The sequence below is a fragment of the Rhinatrema bivittatum genome, chromosome 17, assembly GCF_901001135.1.
Source record: "Rhinatrema bivittatum chromosome 17, aRhiBiv1.1, whole genome shotgun sequence".
In the NCBI taxonomy this organism is placed as follows: Eukaryota; Metazoa; Chordata; class Amphibia; order Gymnophiona; family Rhinatrematidae; genus Rhinatrema; species Rhinatrema bivittatum.
In genome coordinates, this window is record NC_042631.1 from 20090172 (window position 1) to 20113181 (window position 23010).

Here is a 23010-nt window from a genome sequence, read left to right on the forward strand (position 1 = left end):
CCCATAGTCCTTACAAAAAAAAAAAAAAAATGGAGCCGGCCACCTGGAGGATGGCATCAAAGTGACATTACTTCAGTTCCTGTCTCGGATGTGGCTGGTGCCATTATGTTGTAAGGCCACAACTCCAGGTACATATAGGTAATAACTATCTACTGCATATTAATCCCAGCATCAAGAAAGCAAAACAGGAAAAAAAAACCAACATAGATATGGGATCATTTGTTGTAAGAGACATTTCTTGGTGGTATTACTGCATTTGTTTTATGCTTGTACAAGGCAGGGTAATCCAAGTGATAAAAACCATGATGATTGGCTGATTAATGCTAATAACACAGTAAAATAACTCAGAAAAATCAGCAATTAAAAGTAAGAGTAAGAGTGAATATATTATAAATACAGACTAGTGCAGCAGTGTAGAAATTTTTAATTAATAATCATTAAGTTATTGAATTTTAAAATCTCTTCCAGCTCTCTTGAAGTTTAAAATCTCTTCCAGCTCTCTTGAAGTTTCAGTGTTTTGTCTTGGGTTGGTGTATTCTGTGTGGAAAGTCAAAATGTATTTGGTTGCTGAATCATCCAATCCAATATTTAGACTCATTTGCTAAGCAAGTGAATGTGCGTTATAGCCTTTGCTGTGTCTATGCATCTGCTCAGATTGCATTTATCAAGAGCCTGCCTTAGAGAAGTGAGGGCTTCCATCCTCCGGGTGTGAGGAGGAGGAGGAAGCTTACCCTTGCTAGCCGGCACTTTCACGTTGGCCTGGTCGTCGCTGGGAACCCCCAACTTTATCATGGCTGTGCTTCCGCGTTCTGCCTAGCATTGTCTCAGTGAATCCAGCATTAAGACCCAATCCAACATGCGCATTACAACCAACTGGTAAACCAGCATTATCATGAGGGTTCTAACATGACTTAGTAAATAAATCTCTAAGATAATGCACTCCTTGTATTCCAGGCAGTGAGAGAGTGATTCTGATTATGATATGCTGATTGTTTATTATATAGAAGAGATGTGGCTGGGTTGGTACCTAGATTTTGTGCATTACTCCTAGAAGAATCTGAATTGATTCGTTCACTGCTCTTATATAGCGCAGCTCCTTTGGGTGGGTGTTTTTCAAGGGGTATGCAGTACTGTGGCATGGTGTGAGGTCTAGACCAGTTCTGCATTTGTTGCAGTGCAAGGCTGTATTTAACTACCGTCTTTATTTAGTCTTTGTTGGGAAGGGGTAATAGAAGACATCTACCATGGTAAAATATTCTCTCATGGCCTCTTCAGCAGAGATTAATGTAATATATTTATTGATTACTCTATGCCATTTTGGGTTTTTTTTCTTACTCATTGTAATGAATGTCCATTCTTTGGCCTCTCCATCTTGCAGAGTTTAAATATGTAATCCCTTGTGCCCTGTCCACTTGTACCCTGGAGTTAAATTTCACTCTTGGCTGAAAATGCAGTTCCAATCTTACCGCAACCGGTCCAGACTTTACTCTAGTTGTTTGATCTTGGACGTAAATTTCACTCATGGCTCACCAGTTTCCAAAATCTGAGTTTGCTACCTCTCTGTTTGCCATTTACTCTCTCTCTTTCTCTGCCACATCTTTAGTAGCACAATTTGAATGTCCCCAGCCATCCCTCTTAATCCAAGCCCCAGTTCCAAAAACCAACAAAATAGAATCACAATCCTATTCATGATTCACATTGGGATTCATAATTCCTTAGTTTCTTCCTTTCTCTGGGGATTACCTGTACTTTACCCAAGATTCTCTTTCTTCCTTTCCTTGTTCTTAACTCGGGTCCTCTGGTACATAGTGTGTACACACCGTCTCACTCATATTTATCCCTGTTCTAATTGCCCCATCCTTGGCAACTTCCATATCCTTCTTTTTCTAGAGAAATCTGTGGCTAATTTGGTTCATGGTTCAAAATCACAATAATTGCCGTGTATGTTTCTCAATAATTTTTCACACTCCAACTTATTCTCTATGTTAAACCATGTTTTATTCATTTTTATTGATGGTTTTGCGTCTGGACGTTCCAGTAGCTACACAGCAAGTAGAAAAGTATGCAGAGGTCTTACTGATATTTACTTGCCAGCGATCTGTTATTATCAACCAGGGCCATGTGCCTTAGATGCCGTATCTAATGAGATGGTGTTGGAAGTACATACATATATATGGCAACGTTTTGAGGCCCTTATTTCCAAATGCTTTTCTATAGGCGGAGGGCAAACACTTCCTCTGGAAAACGTGACGTAATAAGACTAATTTGGGGGACGATTTTTAGAGTGACTGCTCTGGGGAAAGTCCATGGGTACTTTTTAACCTGTGAACTTTATGGACCCACATACTGTCCATTTGAAAATGTGCCATGGGTACAAAGTGCCCACAGACGTTTGCACTCACTTTGTGCATGGGTAGATTTTGTAAGGAAGACGGCGAATAATCTACATGCGTTCTTTTCTGATCCCGCCTAGCGCACGCTACTGCGGAGCCTTCCTTAAATGTGGCTAAAAGCGTGCACGCCATTCCACATGGCGTGAACTTTACCCGTACTCGGGGAGGGCGACAGACAGGCCAGTTTACATGGGTAGATCGCTATTTACCTCCGAAAGTTGTCTTCTGCGTGAAGTTAAAATAAAGCCATTGTACTGTTTTTGCCCCTAGCTTTCTGCATTTCAGAATTATTGAGATTTCTGTCTCACGGCGATTCACCTTCTTTTCTCATCGTTATCACTACCCAGAAAGAGAATGTCATAGAGTTTTCCATGTAGGCCTCCAGATTTTTATGGGCCAGATGTAAAAAGCATTTTTATTAGGCATAAAATGGAAGAGTCCCATTAGGAACTGACTGTATGAGAGAATTCTTGCTACAGTGTTTTGCCTGTTTTCATGTTTCGAAGGTGCTTGAGTACCGTGATCAACTGACTTCCCTGAGATCGCTCCCACTAGTGCATGTTTAATGCCCCAGTTTTTTTTTTAAGTTCAATCTGTGTTTCTTAAAAAAAAATAAATCTGAAAGTGCTCTAAGGAAATAAATGCATACGATAAAACAGAAATCCACAAACCAACAGTTATTACAAACAAAAATGCCTTAAAGTGATATTCTGATTAAAATGCAGTATGCGGGGTATTCCATGGTGCCCACATACCAGGTCTTGTCTTCACATGGGGAGAGAGAACGATACAGAAGGAGGGCAATTTTCAGAGCCATTGTCCCTGGTAAATTGTTCCTCTTCAATAGCTCCCATTTTTTTGACAGCGAAACATCAGCATAGGTGAGTTCAAGCGAGGCATTCCCGGGGGGAGGGGGGTTAGATCACGGGCATTAAAGCTGTGCACGTTATTTTCGATTTTCAAATGCACCAACACTGTTTTGTCCCCCACTTGTCTGCCCACGTAAACAGCCGGTGAAAAGCACACGGATGCTTTTAGCCCACGTGCATTTTGTGGCTGGTACATTCAAAGGGGAAAACGACGTGGGCGATGCCCCTTTAACAACTGCCTGCAATGTATGCAGATAAAGCCACCTGTTCAAAATTGCCCCTTCCCCATAATATTTACAGGGTGCAAGCCTCAGACCATCTGTTTTGCTTTGCACCAACGTTTAAAGAGAAAGCACGCACTCACTTTCCCTTTCAGGTTTGCCATGGCTGCAAAACACCTGCGGACTTTTGAACCTGCTTTAGGTGCAGGTGGCTTTTGTGAGGAGAAAAAATATATATATAAACTCTACAATCTACATGTGTTGTTTTTCTATCTCATCCTAAGCATGCCCCCCCCCCACCTTCACCCCTTCCTTCCCCCTCCCCTCCCCCAGAGCACCTCCTTATAAATGTGGCCAAAAAGCACGTGAGGTGTGGAACAACACGTAAGAACATAAGAACATAAGAAAATGCCATACTGGGTCAGGGCTTGATGGGCTTAATGGACCAAGGGTCCATCAAGCCCAGCATCCTGTTTCCAACAGTGGCCAATCCAGGCCATAAGAACCTGGCAAGTACCCAAAAACTAAGTCTATTCCATGTAACCATTGCTAATGTCAGTGGCTATTTTCTAAGTGAACTTAATAGCAGGTAATGGACTTCTCCTCCAAGAACTTATCCAATCCTTTTTTAAACACACCTATACTAACTGCACTAACCACATCCTCTGGCAACAAATTCCAGAGTTTAATTGTGCGTTGAGTGAAAAAGAATTTTCTCCGATTAGTTTTAAATGTGCCCCATGCTAACTTCATGGAGTGCCCCCTAGTCTTTCTATTATCCGAAAGAGTAAATAACCGATTCACATTTACCCATTCTAGACCTCTCATGATTTTAAACACCTCTATCATATCCCCCCTCAGTCGTCTCTTCTCCAAGCTGAAAAGTCCTAACCTCTTTAGTCTTTCCTCATATGGTAGCTGTTCCATTCCCCTTATCATTTTGGTCGTCCTTCTCTGAACCATCTCCATCGTGTGCTTTTAGCCGTATCAACGAAGTGATACGAAGTGAAATTTTTATGGACGGCCCATTTGGCTTGGAGAATTGCCCCTTCCCTCATTACAAACCACACTGTCCAGCTGTTATTAGCCAGTACCACTGGCGCTTGCACCCAAAGGAGCGCACAGGCCTGCCAAAGACTAATGGATCAGTATCATGGAGTGAGAAAGAGAGGGAGAGAAACCAGGAAGCCGGGATCTGCCAAATGCACAATTAAAAACAGTAAGCGAGAGTTTCAAAGTCACTTATTCTTGTGTGTTCTGAGGCAATAGTTGTAGCTCTCTCTTTTTTTTTTTTTGTCCTTCATGAAATGCAAAGCCTTGACATATGAGGATATTCTAGGATGAAAATAACGAAAAAAAAAAACCCACAAAACCAGCCATGGGCTGTGTTATCCCAAGAGACAGAGTGGTTTGCTTTCAAAATACACTTGCCAGGAGTACAAAGGGTGAAAATCCTTTCCGAAAAATAAGCAGAAGTGCTGTCTAAGTAAATTAGGGCTACAGAACGTTAACTTTTTTTGCACCCTACGAGCAAACCAGCAGTCAACCACACTTGTATATTCCCCATCACGATATTAATTTGCTTTTCTCTGTAACGCTTATTTCAAATCACACTTAATTAGAGAGGCGTTTTGGACGTTAGAATTGTTTATTCATTTTTATTTGTCTGTAGTGCATGGTTGCCATCTGTTAGTAACAGATTATGGAAATGTGCTTCTGATACAGCTATGTTCTGCTTTGCTACGTTCCTTTCTGCCTTCCAAGGGAATAGCCCATATGCTGAGTGTACAGTAACTTTGAAATGTATTCAGTGTCAGCGTTACTGGCTAGCTGGTAACATCCATATTGTGAAGACCCGAGCTAAAGCCGGCTCTTGAAATATGTTTCTGCTCGTGAGACTCTACCGTGTTTCATTGTTAGCAGCCCAGTGCAGCCTAGGCATTCACATAACCAAGATAGCTTGCCATCTGCAGTTTGTGGCATACATAAAAGGGTACCTACATAAGAAATCCATGTTCAGGCACATTTTGAGACCTGATTTCTTCGCCTTTCAGCCTCTACCGGTTAACATTTTGGAGCTTTCCAGTGTAAGATGGGGTTGATGCGACGCACAAGCCAGATTTGCACGCATCGGACCGGCAGTGCATGCAGATCTATCTCGCGCAGCTTTATTGTGGCTAGCCCGGAACCAAGACCGGCTGGCATTGGGTTGGGAATGGCCCGAGCATTGTGAACCCTGTGTGTGCTTTTTAGCACACAAGCAATTTAACTCCGGAAAATCCCTGTTTGGCTGGGTAAAGGGATTTGAAAATTGCCCTTCACACATGCAGCAGCAGCTGAGGCACAGTCACAAAACAGCTAATTAACCAGTATTTGAGCGAAAAAGGTGAGATCCAGTTGAAAGAAGCATGGATAAGGAACACACAGAATGGACTGTCCACATAATTCTGTCTTACTGATAGCAAAGCTAGTCTGCTCTGCATCCAATCTCAGGTGATTAATTGATTTCCAGTTACAGAACAGGTAAAACACGAAATCAGTGCATGGTCTGGAAAGATCTTGCAAAATAAAAATAATGTCTTATTTGATTATAGATCATCCAGTTTCTTCTGCCTTTTTCTAAATGATAACACGGTACAGATTGATCAGTTACGGTCAGAAGGGAAATGCTTGTTGGATATTCCAACTGTAAAGCTGGCACGACTTAACATTACCAGAGTCTGAGCATTTTCAGCTGTAACCCCTTCGTGTTGGAGCTCACTGCCAGACTAAATTCGGACAATTGAATGCCATGACTCTTTTAAGAAAGCACTAAAATCTTATTTATTTAAACAGGCTTTATATTAAGAGACTATGGGCCAGATTTTCAAAGGCCTACGCGTGTAAATCCAGGTGATTTACGCACGTAAGGGAGGTTACACACGCCGGGCGTATTTTATGAAGGCCTGGTGACACGTGTAAAGCCCCGGGACGCGTCTAAGTGGGGGCAGGGCAGGGGCGGGGCCTGAGGCCTCCGGCATGGTGGCCATTTGGCGCTGTGTTGGAGGATCGCGTGCCGCCGGGCTGCCGGCATGCGTAACCTGCGCCTGCCTCAAGGCAGGTGCAAAAGGTATAACAAAAATTTGGGGGTGGGGCTAGGGGTGGGAAAGGTTAGGGGAAGGGGTGGAAAGTGAAGTTCCCTCGCAGGCTGCTCCCTCTTGCGCACGCCGACCCCCGATTTTATAACATGCGCTGTTTATTATTATGATCCGTCTTGGGTGGTGATCATTTTCTCTTTTAACGTTCCTCTTATGTTTTTATGTTTGCATTATTTCTCATTCTTATGTTTTTATGTTTGCATTATTTCTCATTCTTATGTTTTTATGCATATGTTATTTTTTTTATTTTTATGTATGTTATCTGCCATGGCCTATTTTATGGGATATGTATAAAATACAAAGTTTAATAAACTAAACTAAAGAACCTTTCTTTTCTAAAATGTAATCGGGAAGCTGCTCTGGGCCAACTCTGCCTCCCTGATGCCAAGAAAATAAATTAGCACTTCATGCTTTTTTTTTTTCATTGCATAACGATTCAGAGATTTCCAAATAAGAACCGCTTCACTGCTCAAAACTCAATACTGTTCAGCTTTTCATAATTTATTGTACACATAAGGGTCAACAAAAGAGCTGTAGGTGATCTCTTTTTATTGGACAACATAATGTATTTGTGACCAGCTTTCAAGAGCGATGTTCCTTTCATCCTCTCAGTGCAGTGATCATTTATTGATAATTGTCTTCTAAAGAGCAGGTTAACAGTTGCTAACAAATAAAGGTTTCAGATAGGATTTTTTTTTTTTTTTTGCAAGATTTTCACTTTTGACTAATGTGGGGGGGGGGGGGGAGGGGGGAAGGGATGATGTACACTTATGACTGAATTTTAACGGCCAGCCGCCGGTCAACTACGGATGGCCCAGGGTAGCTCCACGGAAACGGATGAAGCCCTGGGCCTCCTCTCAGCGAGTTGCAGCTTCTGCACCTCGCTCTCTTTATTTCTTTCATCGTCGTCACGTGCTGTGGATATTTATTTATTTATTTCTATACCGACATTTCTGTAAAATATACAAATCATATCGGTTTACAGTGTAACGTTAACAGTCGCTCGGAGGCGGTACAAGGAACATAGGTTACAGATAAAGAAAACTAAGAGAACGTAAAACATAATGTAAAATAAAACATAATAAATAATAATATATAAATATATATAATAATATATAAATATCAAGGTCTTTATTTTCTGCTCTTCTCTCTGTTCTGCTGGATCTTCAGACACCGTGCGTAAAAGGTTGAAGTTCTTAAAAAAAAAAAAAGAGCAGGACTCCAAACCTGTTTTTAAAGTTCTAGGTTAGAAGCCAGAAGTGCAAAGACTTTGCACTGACCGAATGGCAAGGTTAGCAAGGTCAAACTCAGAAGTTTGCTGCAACCTGGCAGCCCTCTCAGTTCTTTAGTAGAAAAGATAAAAAGAGCGGGGAGGGAGTTGAAACTGTGTCTCTTGCCTTTGGCTCCGTTTCTTTTCCTGTTTTCTTTTGCCGCTGTGGGTGTAAACAGGACCATACATCATTTTGGCAAAGAAGTCCCAGAAAAAGAAAAAAAATGAAAGCAATAAAGTACAATGTTGGTAATTGTGTGTTTTGTCTGCTTATGGCTACGTTCTGGCCCTCTGTAGGAATAATCAGAGAAGCGCGTGCAGTGCCCCGTGTTATGCTGATTGATTGGCCAGGTTCGAACAGAAACCGCCAGGAGACACGACTTGTGCTGGATTCATATCATTTGCGTGTTTCGGCTTTCCCTCTGCAAAACAGAGCTGCCTGAGAGAGTCCTCATGAGGTAGGAGGCAGCGTCCTGTTGTGGGTTGGAAACCGGTTAAAAGGCCGGAACCGGAAGGTAGGGTTTAGTTTTCCAAAACGGAAGAAAGGGTTGTAAGTGGAGTACCACAGGGATTGGTACTGGGACCTGTGCTGGTTTACGTACTCTTAAATGTTTCTGGAAAAGGGAACGACGAGCGAGGTGATCAAATATGAAGACGACTCAAAATCATTCGGCCCGGGGAACTGCAGAAGGACCTTGCGAGACTAGGAAACTGGACATTTGAAGGGCAGTTGACGCTTAATATGGAAAAGTGCAAAGTCGTGCACGGAAAAATAATCCCAGCTGCAGGTACACGATGCTGGGTCCTGTACTGGGAGTCGCCGCGCAGAAAAAGGATCTTGGAGTCCTTGTGGCCCAATATGTTGAAATCCTCTGCTCAGTGCGCGGCGGCAATCAAAAGAGCCAATAAAATGTTAGGAGTCATCTGAAAATGAACGAAGAATAAAATGGAAGATATTGTATTGTGTCAATTGTCGCTGCATCAAGCCATAGTGTGACTGCACCTTGAGTACTGTGCGCAGTTCTGGTCACCCATCTCAAGAAACACACAGCAGAACTAGAAAAGCTGCAGAGGAGGGCGATGAGAATGATAAAGGGGATGGAACATCCCTCCTATGATGAGAGTGTACGCAGGCGAGGGCTCTTCAGCTTGGAAAAGAGACGCCTGAGAGGGGACATGATTGAAGTTTATAAAATCACGAGTGGAGTGGAACAGGTGAATAAAGGACGGCTATTTACCCTTTCAAATACTAAAACAAGGGGGCACTCCATGGAACTAACAGCCAGCAGATTTAAAACAGATTGTAGGAAGTACTTTTTCTCTTGGCGCACTATTAAGCCGTGGAATCTGTCGCCAGCTGATTAGCATAGCGGGGTTTATAGGAGGTTTGGACAAGTTCCTGGAGGAAAAGTCAGGGAGCCCAAGGAATGCTATTGCTCTCCCTGGGAGTGAGTAACAGGAATTAGATCTACGTTATGAGATCTTCCAGGTACTTGTGACCTGGATCAGCCATGGTCGGAGAGCATGGCAATTCTTATGTTCTTTCCTAAGCTCTAGTACCTCTGTACACCTGGCGATGTCCGCACATACTTTTCAGCCAAAACGAACCCAGCCTACAGTACCTGAATGTAATCCGCTATGAAGTGCTGAAAAGCAGAATATAAATCAAAGAAAACACATCACAGCCACATGCATTGTGTTTTGAATTTCAATTCATTATGTGCCTAAAATTCGTGAAACAATGCCATAAGTTATGCACATTGGCGACACATATGCTACGCACATACATTTTTTTAAAACTTTAATGTGCTCATAATGTGCGGCTAAAACCTTCTGCGTCTTATTTATTTAACGTTTTTATGTTTTGCCTATAACAAAAGTGCAAAGCGAATTACAATTTAAAATATATAAACAGCAAAACACTGTTAATGCGTGTGAAAATATGTACGCTTCTCTTCAGGTGACTGAAATTCACCAGCGCGTCTTCAGCAGATCTACCCGTGCTACTTCCTATTGTAAGCACACGGATCCCAGCTAAGTCTTTGAAAACGTATTTGTGACCGTCTGCCAGGTTTATGTGGGCAGGCCTTGTACTGCAGCATTCTCGCCGAACTGGCCCTGGAGAGAAGTGGATCTTTTGTGGCTTGGGCACCCGTTTTTTTTTTGCTCCATCAACAGAAGTCTGACCCAAAGGTGTTGCAGCATGTGGGATTTCAAGACTACATCTATCGCTTCTGATGTGACTTGGTGCACGCGGACTCTCTCTGGAAGGAGTGCCCGGATCCTGGATGCTCCTGTCCGAACTGCCACGGAGGCAGTTGTCGAAAGTAATCCAATGACCCTCAGCAGAGCCAGTCACGTTACAACCCCGACAAAAGAAATCCACCTTGTTTGTGTGTTTATTTTGAGGACGTAGGAGGCCGGAGTTTTTCAGATTTTCCTTTCCACGCTGTGCACTAACCCTGCCTAAGGGTATCGGAGGAATTCCTCATGACGACGAGCCATTGCACAGAAAATCAGAGAGGCAATCTGGCATTTGTTCATTGGTCACAAACGAGGTCACATAATCAAGTCTGTTGCTTTCCATTGTAAACAGTACTATTTAAGCTGTCGTATTTCAGCATCTGAACCTTGTCATCATTTTTTATTTGAGGGCGTGCTAGGGGGATTGCGTTTGGGGAGTATTTACTGGGTTTTATTTGTCATAGCAGACTATGTGCCAAATGTACCAACGGGTTTCTTCTTACTCCATATCTGTTGGGAAAATGCATAGTACATCTGGCTCCAGATGTTAGTTAAAGCTTTTAATTCTCGCTCCTTATCGTGTTAAAAATGTCAATTTAAAACATGGAATGAAAAATTTGGACCCTGTGTGAAAGATTAACTATTGAGCAAGGAAATAATTAGGGTAAAGAATGATAGACTTCTGGGAAAATGCTCTATAGAGAAATATAGAAGTCGAGGAGATTTGAATGCATTCCATTCCTGCTTTGCACACATGGTGGGTCCTCTAGATGAAAGGCTGATATGCGTGCCTTGCAAAATCTGGACTAATTGAAACAGAAAAAGGATCTGTGGAATGCCGCAAAAGCAAGCGTCAGTGTCAGTACTTCATATGAGCAGATGTTAATGGTGACATCTGTTGTCGTGAGGTAAGTAACTTGATGATGCAGTCTCCATGGACAGCCATCGGCATTTTGGAAATGATCGCGCCCTTTCCACAGGGCCCTCAGGTTTTGTAGACCCATGTTCCTGTTTTTAGGATAAAATCAGGCTCTATGAGGTAGGTGGTGCTTTGGCTGCTGCTGGGCACGTGTTTTTTCTTTTTTTTTAGTTGGAAAGGACATTCTAGATTAGAACAAGGGGTCATGATAGGAGGCTGGAGAGAAGGAACACACTAGATTCAGATCCCAACCCTGGTTCTGGCAGCTGGAAACCCAAAAGGAAAGAAGGAGAGTGGGGGTGGGGGGGTGAGACTGCATCCTCAAATCTCTGCTCCAAGCATGATTTTAGCTGAGTAGTATGTAACGCAACAACGAAATTACAAAATATTTGTGTGTCTTAATCCAGGGGTTCTCAGCCCAGGCCTTGGTGCGCACCCAGCCAGTCAGGTTTTCAGGATATCCACGCTGAATATGCGTGAGATAGATTTGCGCACGGTGGGGGTGGGGCCAATAGTTACGCACATAACTCCGTATTTTAAAACCGGAGGCTGCAGAGCAGAGCGCTTGTTAGCCACGTGTGTGTGTGTGTGTGTGCACTGCTGCTCCCGATGAGGAGAAAGTCTGCAGATCTCGCGTTTTAGAGTTTTACACGACAGGGCGAGGGAACTGGGTCAACTGGGGGCCTTATAGGATGAATAACCAGAGGGGTCTGGATGACCTCGAAATTGACTGACTGGGCAAACTGATGAAAAAACTGGGATTGTCCCTCGCGTGAGCATGTTTTTAAAATCTGCTTACATATGCGCGTAAAAGCCGGCAAAGTCCTATGAAAGATATGTGAAGTAGGTTTGCTCGAGTAAGCTCTTAAAATTAGGAGGACAGGGGCATGTTTTAAATCATACGCTCACATGATTTACAGTTCCAGCGTATCTCCTCTCCCACGCCCATTCCTGCATGTATGGGCGCCAGCCCGCTCATTTTAAAGTTAGCCTGAATGAAAGCAGTGCATGCAAATCTCTTGCATTTTCATTGTGGATATCCCGAACACCTGACTGACTGGGGGTGTGTGTGTGTGTGTGTGTGTGTGTGTGTGTGTGCAATTGATATTTCCATTTGTTTTCTTTGCAGAGATCGCTAATAACAATAACCCGGTCACATGAACCAGACTGGGGAGGAGGCAATTTTCAAAACTGCCTGGGCAGGGTCCTCGGGAACTTTTTTTTTTTTTTTTTACTGGCGGATTTTGCACTGATTCCCAAACAGAAAGTACGTGCGGACTTTCCTTTTGAAAACTGCCCGATGATTGAGTTACCCTGCAGGGATTTGCACCTGCGGTTTCTTGCAGATGCTTTTTTCCCTTAGCCTTAATGCCCCTGCTCTTACCCCTGGGAATGCCCCCACAGAAATGCACAGTATTTTACCAACCTAGAGGGTAGGCAATATTCAGACAACTTCTTTGCCTGGGTAAATGATCATTTGCACGTGTTAATGACTTTTGAAAATTGCCTTCCCCGGGAGCAATCTTTGCAGTTATTGTCCATTAAGCAAAGAAATTAAGTATCCCACAATTAAAGGAATCATTTTCTTATTGGAGAAATATTGTATTAGAACAATCTAGATTTAAAATTCAATAACAAAGGCATCATTGCAGACTCATAAAATTTAATAATAGTGTTTATGTGGGAAGAGAGAAAAGTAATAGGCAGGTTTCTGCAGAATCAGATTCTAACGCTTCTCGTGTATTATTCAGATATACATTAGTCCCATGTGTTTCTTTTTGAATTTCATGCAGTGCTAGATTTTTTTTCATTTGCACATTCTCTACATGTGAAAATGTTATGTCCAGCTGAAACCTGGAAGGGGACTAATCTGGGAGCCGGAGTCTTAATTGAACGGGAGATCTCCATGGGATGATCAGTGTTGCAGAAAGCAATATTAGTGTCTTGGCGGGCGGTGTTCTTCCGTGGATCGGCAGTGACGCTTGGCATCGGGGCAGCTGTGCTGATAGAAGCTGTCATTCAGATGAAGCCTTAAGCCAAGGGTTATTGCTTGTGTGGGCATTTAAACTTCCATTATGTGTTTCTCTTGGCAGGCAAAGGCATGTAGCCAGTCACCAGATTCATAAACCAATGTGGGAACTAAGCTGCGTAAATCCAGTTAGCCGTAGAAAAATCATGTCTTTTTTTTCCAACCCTTAAAAATAAGATAAAGTAGGTCTGCCATCAGAAAATGTCTCGTAGCACAAGTCTAAGTTTTCTTTTCATCTCCCGTTGTAGCATGTGTACTATACAAGCAACCAGCAGATCCATATAGGTGCCCTCAGTCCTACCGTTGACGATGATGACAACAAATGCTTGGTGGATGTGAACAGCAGACCCAGACTGATTGAATGCACTTATGCCAAAGCCAAGAGGATGAAGCTTTATTGGCAGTTTACTCAGGTAACTTCTCTCAGGAAACTGTACCCACATTTATAAACGACTAAAGTGTCGTCGGCTTTTTTTGTGAGTGTGTAGCAGTGTATTACCTGACACCATTGTAAGCGGATGCAAAAAGCACTTTGGCACAGCCACTAAAATAAAATTCCCGGAAGCATCACGTGAATTTCTTTATTTCAGCTGAGCTCTGGAATGGGAATGCAGTGATGCAACGGGCCACCTCTGGCCAGTCTTAGTCGTGACGGCAGATAAAGAGCAATCAGGCCAGCTATTCTGGCCAGTAAGACAAAATATGACAGTCAGCTGCTTTCACAGTGGTAAATCATATCACAGAGGCAGTCAGTATGGGGGAAAAAAGAAGGCTGAAATGACTGTAATAGTGTTTCCTTTAGGGTCTTCTCATACAAAATGCTGCTGAGTGTACAGAATGGACGTTCTTAGAGTCAGGGTCTGTTTTCAGTGACCTTGAGTTCAGCAACATTTTTGAGGCATGCAGAGGATTATGCACGGTAGCAAATCTTCATGAGACCGAGCCCAGCATTTCACAAATCAGTCAGAATCACTCTCTCTCTATGAGGGAAAAGGACCTCCGTCGGACTATCTCGAGATGTCTGCCTGTTTATACAGGTCGGGAGTTTCGCTAATTCAGGACACTTTTCACTTGCGAAGGGAAAGGTTTTCATAACAACCAATGAACTTCACTGCTTATGTTATAGAAACGGCTTTTCTTATTCATGAACCAGTAACAGAGGCTGCCACTGTGTAACTTTTCTGATTTTTGTGGGGGTTTTTTTTTGCTTGTTTGGTTTATAAATCAAGAAGTCCATCCAATGTCTCATCTGGTCAGATACATGTTTAGTGGATAGCAGCCACAGGAGATCAGCTCAAGCTATGATTTAGCCTGGTAGTGAGCTTTCAAGCATCTTCCAATCATCCAGAAACCTGCACTTTAAGCTCTAGGCTATATGTATTATTTTTAACCCTTCAAAGTTAAAAAGTATATTAGAATAAATATATCAACAAACTGCAGTATCTAATAAACCTAAGTGATATGATCATAGCTACTTAACACAAATAATATAGTCCACGCAGTTGCTGCTCCTCCTCCTATAGTCCATTGTATTTTGCAAAATGCAGTTGTGAAATCCCATTGTCTGGTATCAGTGGTTTGCTAAAAAAGGAATGCATGATCTTGCGGGAGAAAATGGTGAAATAACTCTTAATTTAACAGAAAATTGAAAACAAAAGTAAAAAAAAAAAAATGTCATCACCTCCTTTGAGATTTTCTTTTTTCAGCTGCTGACTTGCATTCTGTTTCTCAAAATGAGGTATAGAGTCAATCCACAGAGTCCAATTTAAGTTCCCCAACAAACTTCTCGTGACTGGAAGCCTTTTGTCTTCAAATGATAAATTAAGAGGCACAGGAAATAATTAAAGGCATGCTGTTTCCAAAGGATTGTTTTGCTAATACCCAGCGTGATTGAAGTGCTGTTGTTCAGGAGTGCATAATGCATTGCAAAGCACACTTGCCTGCTGTAAGCTGCATGAAAACTAATGAGAGTAATCAAGCATTGCCTAGATTAATTGATGCATTGTGTTGTAGATGTTCATATTTAGGCTGGCAAGATGAATACATTTCTATGAACAGTTTGGGAATTGTCTTTAAATTTTGGAAAAACCTAGTTTTTCTTATTATATCTTGCAAGTACTTGTCATACTTACTTTGTCTGAAAAATTACTACTGTGACACTGATTTCCATTTAACTGGTGGTATAACTACTTGGCATGCACCAGAACAGGTAGCACTTACTGCAGAAAACTGATTTGTAGGTACAGGTCTACCTGCAGGAATCCCTAGATATAAGCACTGTGGTTGGTTTCATACAGGCATGCCTACAGATAGTGGAATTATTATACTAATAATCATTTACATCTCTGTACAGAAGTTCCCTTCATCATGGTTGATAATACCTTCTTAGTTCTCTAACGCCATTGATAGACACGTGGCTCTACAAGATGATTTGCACAGCTACAAAGTCCCTGCCCCAATCTGTCTGAGCACAGAGTAGTTATGTGGGTTATTCCAGGTCACAAGGAGAGTCGTGTTTATGTCCCTGAATCTCTCAGTCATGAACACCAGACCAGTAGTACTCAACATGGTACTCAAGGCATACTGAGCCTGTTTGGTTTTCAGCATATCCTCAATGAATATGCAAAAAATAGATTGCATGTACTTATGCATATTCATTGTGGATATCCTGAAAAGCAGCATGACTGGATGAGTCCCAAGGACTGGGTTGAGCATGAGAAACATTACAATTATGAGCCATCATTTCCCTTATGCTTCCTTCAATGATTTGCCTTTGGTCAAGAAGAGGGAAAGTATCTTTCTAGCTACAGGATGCACAATATGTAGAAAGTGGGAAGATTATGACTCCAATGAGCTCACCTTTAAGGACATATCAGCATACGACCTCTATTAAAAATAATTTACAAGACTTTGGATACACAATTTTGTTAACCAATTTTGCAATATAGATTTTTTTTGCTAAGTAAATATCCATCAACGATTACTCAGTGGAGAAACCAAATTCATCATCTGTGTCTATGCAAAAAGTATGTGGAAAAAACAAACGTAGTTTAGAACTTATACATTCAGTCTCTACCACATAGATCAAGGAGCTTAATTCTTAATGATTATTAACGATGACTTTTTAATTTGCGATCAGAGTTAACGGGCCAGAGAACTGACAACAAGAGCTGTGCTACCTAGAGGGAGAGGGGGGGAGGTAATTGAAGGGTTATCGTGGTATGAAAAACGGTTCGAACCTATGGGCAGAACAAAACCATAGAGCTCTGTCTTCTTCTGTGTTGAATTTCAGCTACGTTGTATATGGTTGAAAATGAATAAAATAAATTTAAAATTAAATATAATAATAACAAAAAAAGCATATGCTTAAGTCAGTACTATTGTGAGACTTCAAGAAAGACTGAGTTTGTTGTAAAAGCAAAATAAAGGAACAAAAATAGTTGGAAAATCAGTTCTTCATCTCTTATGTACCTCACCATGAAAGCTTGGGAATCGCACATTTTTGTGGCTTGGCATTATGGCTACTAAGAGATGCTTTTAAATGTGACAAATTTCTCTTATTTCAAAACTGATTTTATTCCATATGATTTAACTATGAGTCAAAGTGTTTATACTATTTTCAACTAATATACACAATAAAATCAGCAATAGCAGCAAGATGAACAAATCAAGAGCAGTAAATCTCAGTTAAGGCCAATAATAAAATAATCCCAAGCAATTTAACTTTCAACTCATACATAGAAACATAGAAATAATGGCAGAAAAGGATCAAATGGTCCATCCAGTCCGCCCAGCAAACTTAAGATAGTAACTGCCACTCTGTGCAATTATCCCCAAGCCTTATGATAACCATAAAAATCAGTTAGCAACATTTTTTGCTGGGTGGTGAGCCTTCCTGAAAATTCAGACAGTATTGCTTTGCTTACGGACTTGGCCGTAGAAGCAGTCCTGTGCTTTTTCCCTTATGTCTGCGTATCAGTACCCCACATTGTAGAAGTCTGGGCCTTCTTGGTTGTAGTCTGAATCCAATTCCCCATTTCCCCTACAGAAGTAGGGAGCAATATTGTAGTTGTTTTGTAAGCATCAAGGGATATTAGTTAAAGGTAGTAATCTCCATACCTTCTGCTAAGGGTAGTAACCGCTGCACCAGCAAGTTACCACCCCCCTTCCCCTCACCGTGTACTTTTCTCTAGTGTTTAGGGATCCACAGTATTTATCCCATGCCCCTTTTGAATTCTTTGGCGAATTTCATCCTCACCACTTCCTCCGGAAGGGCATTCCAGGCATCCACACCCTTTCCATGAAGAAATATTTCCTGATGTTGGTTCTGAGTCATGCTCGCTGGAGTTTCGTTTTGTCACCCCTAGTTCTATTGTTTCTTTCCAATGGAAAAGGTTCAAAGTTTGTGCATCATTAAAACCTTTCAGGTATCTGAAGGTCTGCATCCTATCTCCCCTGCACCTTCTCTCCTCCAGGGTGTTCATATTCAGATCCTTCAGACTCTCCTCATAGATCTTCCGATACAGACCCCCAGACAATTTTGGTCGCCCTTCTCTGGACTGCCTCCACCCTGTCTTTATCCTTTTTGAGATACGGGCTCCAGAACTGAACACGGTACTCCAGGTGAGGCCTTGCCGAGGACCTGTACAAAGATTTATCAGTAAATTTAAGAAGACACAAAATCATTTCAGAACTAGCAACAAATGATCGGAGCTCACAGGCTGGGATGTGATATATTGAGTACATAGTACAGAACTTACCTCTTCAGAACCTGTTCAGTGTGTGGGAGAGAATCCAAACTAAGATGTGGATGTTTTACCCCTGGCTCAGGAGAGTTCCACAGTACTAGAGTTTTTCATTCATCTTGGCAAGGAAAAGGGAGAGGAGAAACTATTCCAAGCCCTTCTTACCTTTTTCATCAGGTGAGACCCTATTGATTGGCACGTACAGGGCCCAGCAGGTTGGGTTGAAAGTTTGGTAGACGCATCAGCAGTGGAGGAGAGAGCATCAGCGTCAGATCCCGAGGCTTCGTTAAACTCAGGAAGAAGAACTTCTATCCCGTGCAGGTGCTGTCTGATCTGGCAGCCAGTGATGATGCACCTGAGACACAGGGAGGTGACACGACCAGAGCAGCAGGAGTTTTGCCATGGAACTGGAGCACTGCCAATAGGTACAATACCTGCTGCCTTGCTGAAGGGAATGATGAGCGAGTCTTCTCCGGTGTCTGAAGGGACCGCTGCTTTGGGTGGCCCTCGGCAGATCCCCACCTACTATGACCAGGATCACTGATGGACAGAGTCCAGTGAAGGTAGGCCCCATAGGCTTAGTGGAGACTGCAGAAGAGCTCTTAAGCTATAGCAGAGTTAAAGCACTCCCTCAAGTCCAACCCTGGTCAGGTTCTTTTTTTTGCCTAGCCCCCCGCCTGACATTTCGTTGGGGGTAGGTATGGGTGCGGAGACATCTTTGACTGGGTGCATTTACCAGCTGTGTGAGTACACGGTGGAAACCCACCAATAAAACTTTCCTCACAAGAAATTAGCAGGAAGCAGGTTAATTGAAAGGGGAAATTATTTTTAGGTCGAGCATTTAATTTGGCCCTCACCATGAACAATATGGCACTTCAGAATAAAACAGAGATTTTGGGGAATGCTACAAGGAAAAATAATTTTCATAAATCACCAACTGTTCTACCATTGGATATATTGAAGAAACATTCTTTGAGGTATTAAAGCATCCTATAGAAGCATTCCCACCAATGTCCGGGCTCTCTAATGTGCTTTTATATAAGAAGACTTTCACTTCTGAAGTGAGGGATCAAGAAAGTAATCTTACGACAGATAGCCTGGATTGAACAGCAGTGCTGGAGAACCTCCTTGGAAGTGATCTGGAGAGTCTCTTTACTTGTATTGTTTGCCTTGGAGCCAGACAGGGATTGGGCGTCCTTTTCCAAAATAAGAACTGTATGTTTTATGACTGCAAGATCAGAGTTTATCCTGAGTAAGGTGACACAACCAAACTGCAGATCTTTTTTTGAGTTTTTGATATCACCTTGTAGCTATTTGTTTGGGGTTTTTTTCAGTCGAATATATTCAGCGGGACATTTATCCTGCTGAATATCTGGGGCAAGTTATCCAGCTAACTTTAGCTGGACAACTTGTCTGCTTGCCGGCAGAAAGGATAACTATCAAACAAATGCGCATGGCCAACATATACAAGCGTATATTTTTAAAATAGGATGGCAAAGTATGTGCTTTCAGTGCATTGATATACCTAATTCCAATGCATTTGTGTGTGTGTTGGGGGGTGTAGATACACGTATACTATAAGCATGAATTATTAAATACTTGCCCCTAGACCTTTATTTGTGTATGTAACCAAAAATATGCACATACTTTTATATTTATAAAATTGCATGTACTCAAGTACAAGCTATTTATGCACGTATCTGCTAATTTTACACACATAACTCTTTTTTGAAAATTCACCCCATATTGAGGCGAGCAACCATGTTGTCAATAAATACATGAAGAAATATAAATCCATCCACACTATAATACATAACAAAAAAGGAGTGAAAGTCAGTCTGTGTAACAAAATAAAGAGATAAAAATTATAAAATATGCATTGCCAGGGTAATAAAAAAAAAATAAGCAGTATTATAACAATGAAACATAAATGTCAATTATCCAGACGTTCTTATGCTTTGCCATGTCTTCCAAACAATCTGTCTTATTTCTTAGAGGTAGCATTCTTCAGCAGATTAGTCTTTTGTAATGAGATAACTTGTTTCTATGAAGATCACAGTCTGCTGGAGAATGATCATGAATAGAAAACTTGAGCTTTGCAGCAACGGGGTGAACTTGCAAAGTTGAGTTACAAATCCATCTTGTCTCTTCAGTCCTGACTATCATGGATCAAAGATTTCATAGTGAAACCTTTTTAGGGGCCTGCAGTATTCATCTAGTGGAATTGTTCTTAATATCAGAGAATTTACCACGTTTGAGATCTTCACAGGGGCAGGAATCCCTAAGAACTGCAGTAGATGCCCTCTCCTTGACCAGTATGCCGGGAGCCCCCTCCTTGAACAACTTCCGGGGAGACGGATCGCGCCGCTGCTCCTGCTACCCTATGTGACAGCTCCTCCAACAGTCAGCGACTCGGCCACAAATCCTCACCAGTGATTTCCCCCTCCATCGGCACGTGGGCTCGGGATTCGTCAGCTCCATCGCTGATTGAGAACTGGAGAAGCTCCTTCAGCAACAGCGGCTGCTCGAGCTCACCCGGGCTTAAGGAAACCAGTGACACCGACCTCTCCTCCTCGGCTGCCACAGCCACCGCTCCTATAGTGGGATCAGCTCAGGGGCCGACGACGGAACCTATCGATCTGGTCACAGTCAGCAAGGACTCGGAGCGGCGAACCGAGCGCCTTTACCTTTTCTCTTCCTTTCCATTGTTGTAAGTGATAGGCAGAAATAAAGGCAAAAATACAACAAAATATCAGCAACACCCTCCTGGCTGCTGCCGCTGGCAAAGTCGCCATCTTGGGCCCCAGATTAAGTGGGACTTCAGGCACAAGTCTTCTGCTGAATATATGCGGACAAAGCTAGGACTGTGATTTTTCCATTCCAGTCTTGCACACACAACTTTAGCCAGAGATGCACTCGCCAGTTAAAGGTCTAGCCCTGCCTCCAGAAGGTTCTCCATCGATGCTCTTTTTTTTTGTCCAGATAAGTTGTGTGTGCACAAATTTAGGGGGGGGGGGGGGGGAATATTCAGACATTGAGTTTTCTGCAGATAACGCCAAAGGTTATCCACACCAAGCCTTTCAGTAGCAACCTCAGTATTCCTCTTCCAGTTGTGCTCTGTTACTGCAGGGGACTGTAATGACATTATTAGAGCAGGTCTTATGTCTCTATCTTGTAAAAGTTATTATGTTAATACATTTCTAAATTGTTATGTTAATACCACCGTGTGCTAATTGCAGGTCTCCACACGCTGTACAGGAAATTTGCAAGTAAAAGATTTTTATCAGTCTGTCTTGTGTCTCATAATGGAATTAATCCACCCCAGGAAAATACTTGCAAAATGAATCTTATTTTTAGAACTTTATGAACAGATACTAGATACAAAAGAAGCAAAATCCTAAATTTTACCTGCTTAATCTGTGCCCTGGCCTTAATCTGCTGTTTGCATTCTTACCACAACGAAATGTATTTCTTCCTGGAAGTGTAAAAATAAATTGCAGTACATAATAGCGTAATAGATATCGGCAGATAAGAAATATTTTCTTAATGAAACAGTGGTGCATGCCTGGAATAATCTTATGCAGGGGGAATAGCAACCAAACCATGAAGGAAATTGAAGCACGTTTGGGACAGAGACAGCACAGTGGTAAGGGCTGGTGAGGGGAGTGGCAGGTAGGCAGAGAGCTGGAGAGAGCACAGAATCCCCTAGCTGCTCATTCACATGAAACATTAGAGGGCCAGAATTGGGGAAAAGACAAAAACCAGCATGTAACCAAGAAGGGGAAGGCAAGGTCAATCAACATTAATCTGCAGCCTCTGAGGCTTGTTCCCTCCAGCTTCGTATTATGATCTCTTGAACTTGAATTTCTTTGTATTTATTTGCATAACCATAAATATGAACCATTTTTTTTTCTACATACTGAATTTTGCATCTAAAGTTCACGAAAAGGATCATAATTGCTAAAATACTGGGCTAAATGCAACTACTTAAATCTAATCAAGCCGCAAAGCCCAGTTTCCATTCTACAAAATTCAGATGTATTAATAAAATTCTGCAGAAAAGTAAATCTCCATGGGACAGAGCCAGATATCCCCCAAAGCTGGCCTGAATATCATTACTTTTATTTATCCAGCACCTTTCCATAATCTACGCCCAAAATGGCTTACAACATTTAAAATATTCTCAGCTGGAGATACATTTTCGGGAGCCTGGAGTGTGGGGCATTTGAAGTTTTCAGCATTTTACATTATGCTGTATTTACTCTCCTGGGAGACTGCATTTAAGCTTCAAAGACATTCACAGTGAATTAGTTCTACAGAGAGTCTGTGCACGCTATAGTTTGTTTTATAAAGCTGAGCATGATTTGCATATTTTAGCATAGCATTCTAATTGTCCTAGATGCTCCATTATTTTCAGGAAGAAAATAATGTTTCCTTTTTCTGATCGAGCTTTAATTTGTAATCTTTCCTTTGCTAATATTCAGCTTTCATGGTTTATTTGAAATTGTTTTTGCAACAAACTTCTTTATTACTCTGAGAAAATACAGTGGTATTCTGTTGCACTGTGTAATAAAACTGTCTGATTATTATGGGATAGAGATTTGGGGACAATAACAGTTCAGCTTTTTGTTACCTCTTAATTTTTTTATTTTTTTTTAAATCATCTTTTCTTAAATTATTTTCATCACTTTTCTTTTTTTTTAGTTTGGAAAAATTCTCTAACAACAAATTCTAAGATATATTTTCCTTTATTCCTTTCTCAGTGCTTGCTTTCTTTATGTTGCTCACTGTCGAATTCATTTTCAGAGGCATTATGCATGTAAAATTAGCATACATGCATGTAAGTAGCTTGTATTCACATTTATGCTATTTTAAAAACATAAAAAGAGCGTGCATATTTTTGGTTTCATGCACACATTTACCTGCGCAAAAAAGGGGCAATCTAGTAGCATTGCAGGGAGGGGCTAAAAGGTTCGCACATAAATTTCTATTTTATAAGATATATGCACGTACCGGCCGTTCCAAAACCTTAACTCCCCCATTGCAGCAGCAACCAGAAATCGGACAGAAACATGCTCTATACCATTTTAATCAGCCTTAAAAACGGAATTAAATGGCATATAGGGGCAGATTTTTAAAAAGTACGCGAGCGCGTACTTTTATTCACGCACCCGGCGCAAACA

At 41.7% G+C, this 23010-nt stretch overlaps 1 protein-coding gene across 2 annotated transcripts in view; it reads left to right on the forward strand.

The window, feature by feature from the left end:
* Positions 1–23010, forward strand: part of GALNT18 (polypeptide N-acetylgalactosaminyltransferase 18) — a 389972-nt gene that overhangs the window by 347006 nt on the left and 19956 nt on the right. For both annotated transcript variants that reach the window (XM_029582567.1, XM_029582566.1), the window contains exon 10: positions 13331–13495. In XM_029582567.1, coding sequence (XP_029438427.1) covers positions 13331–13495 — 165 coding nt within the window. The remainder of the gene's footprint in view (positions 1–13330; positions 13496–23010) is intronic.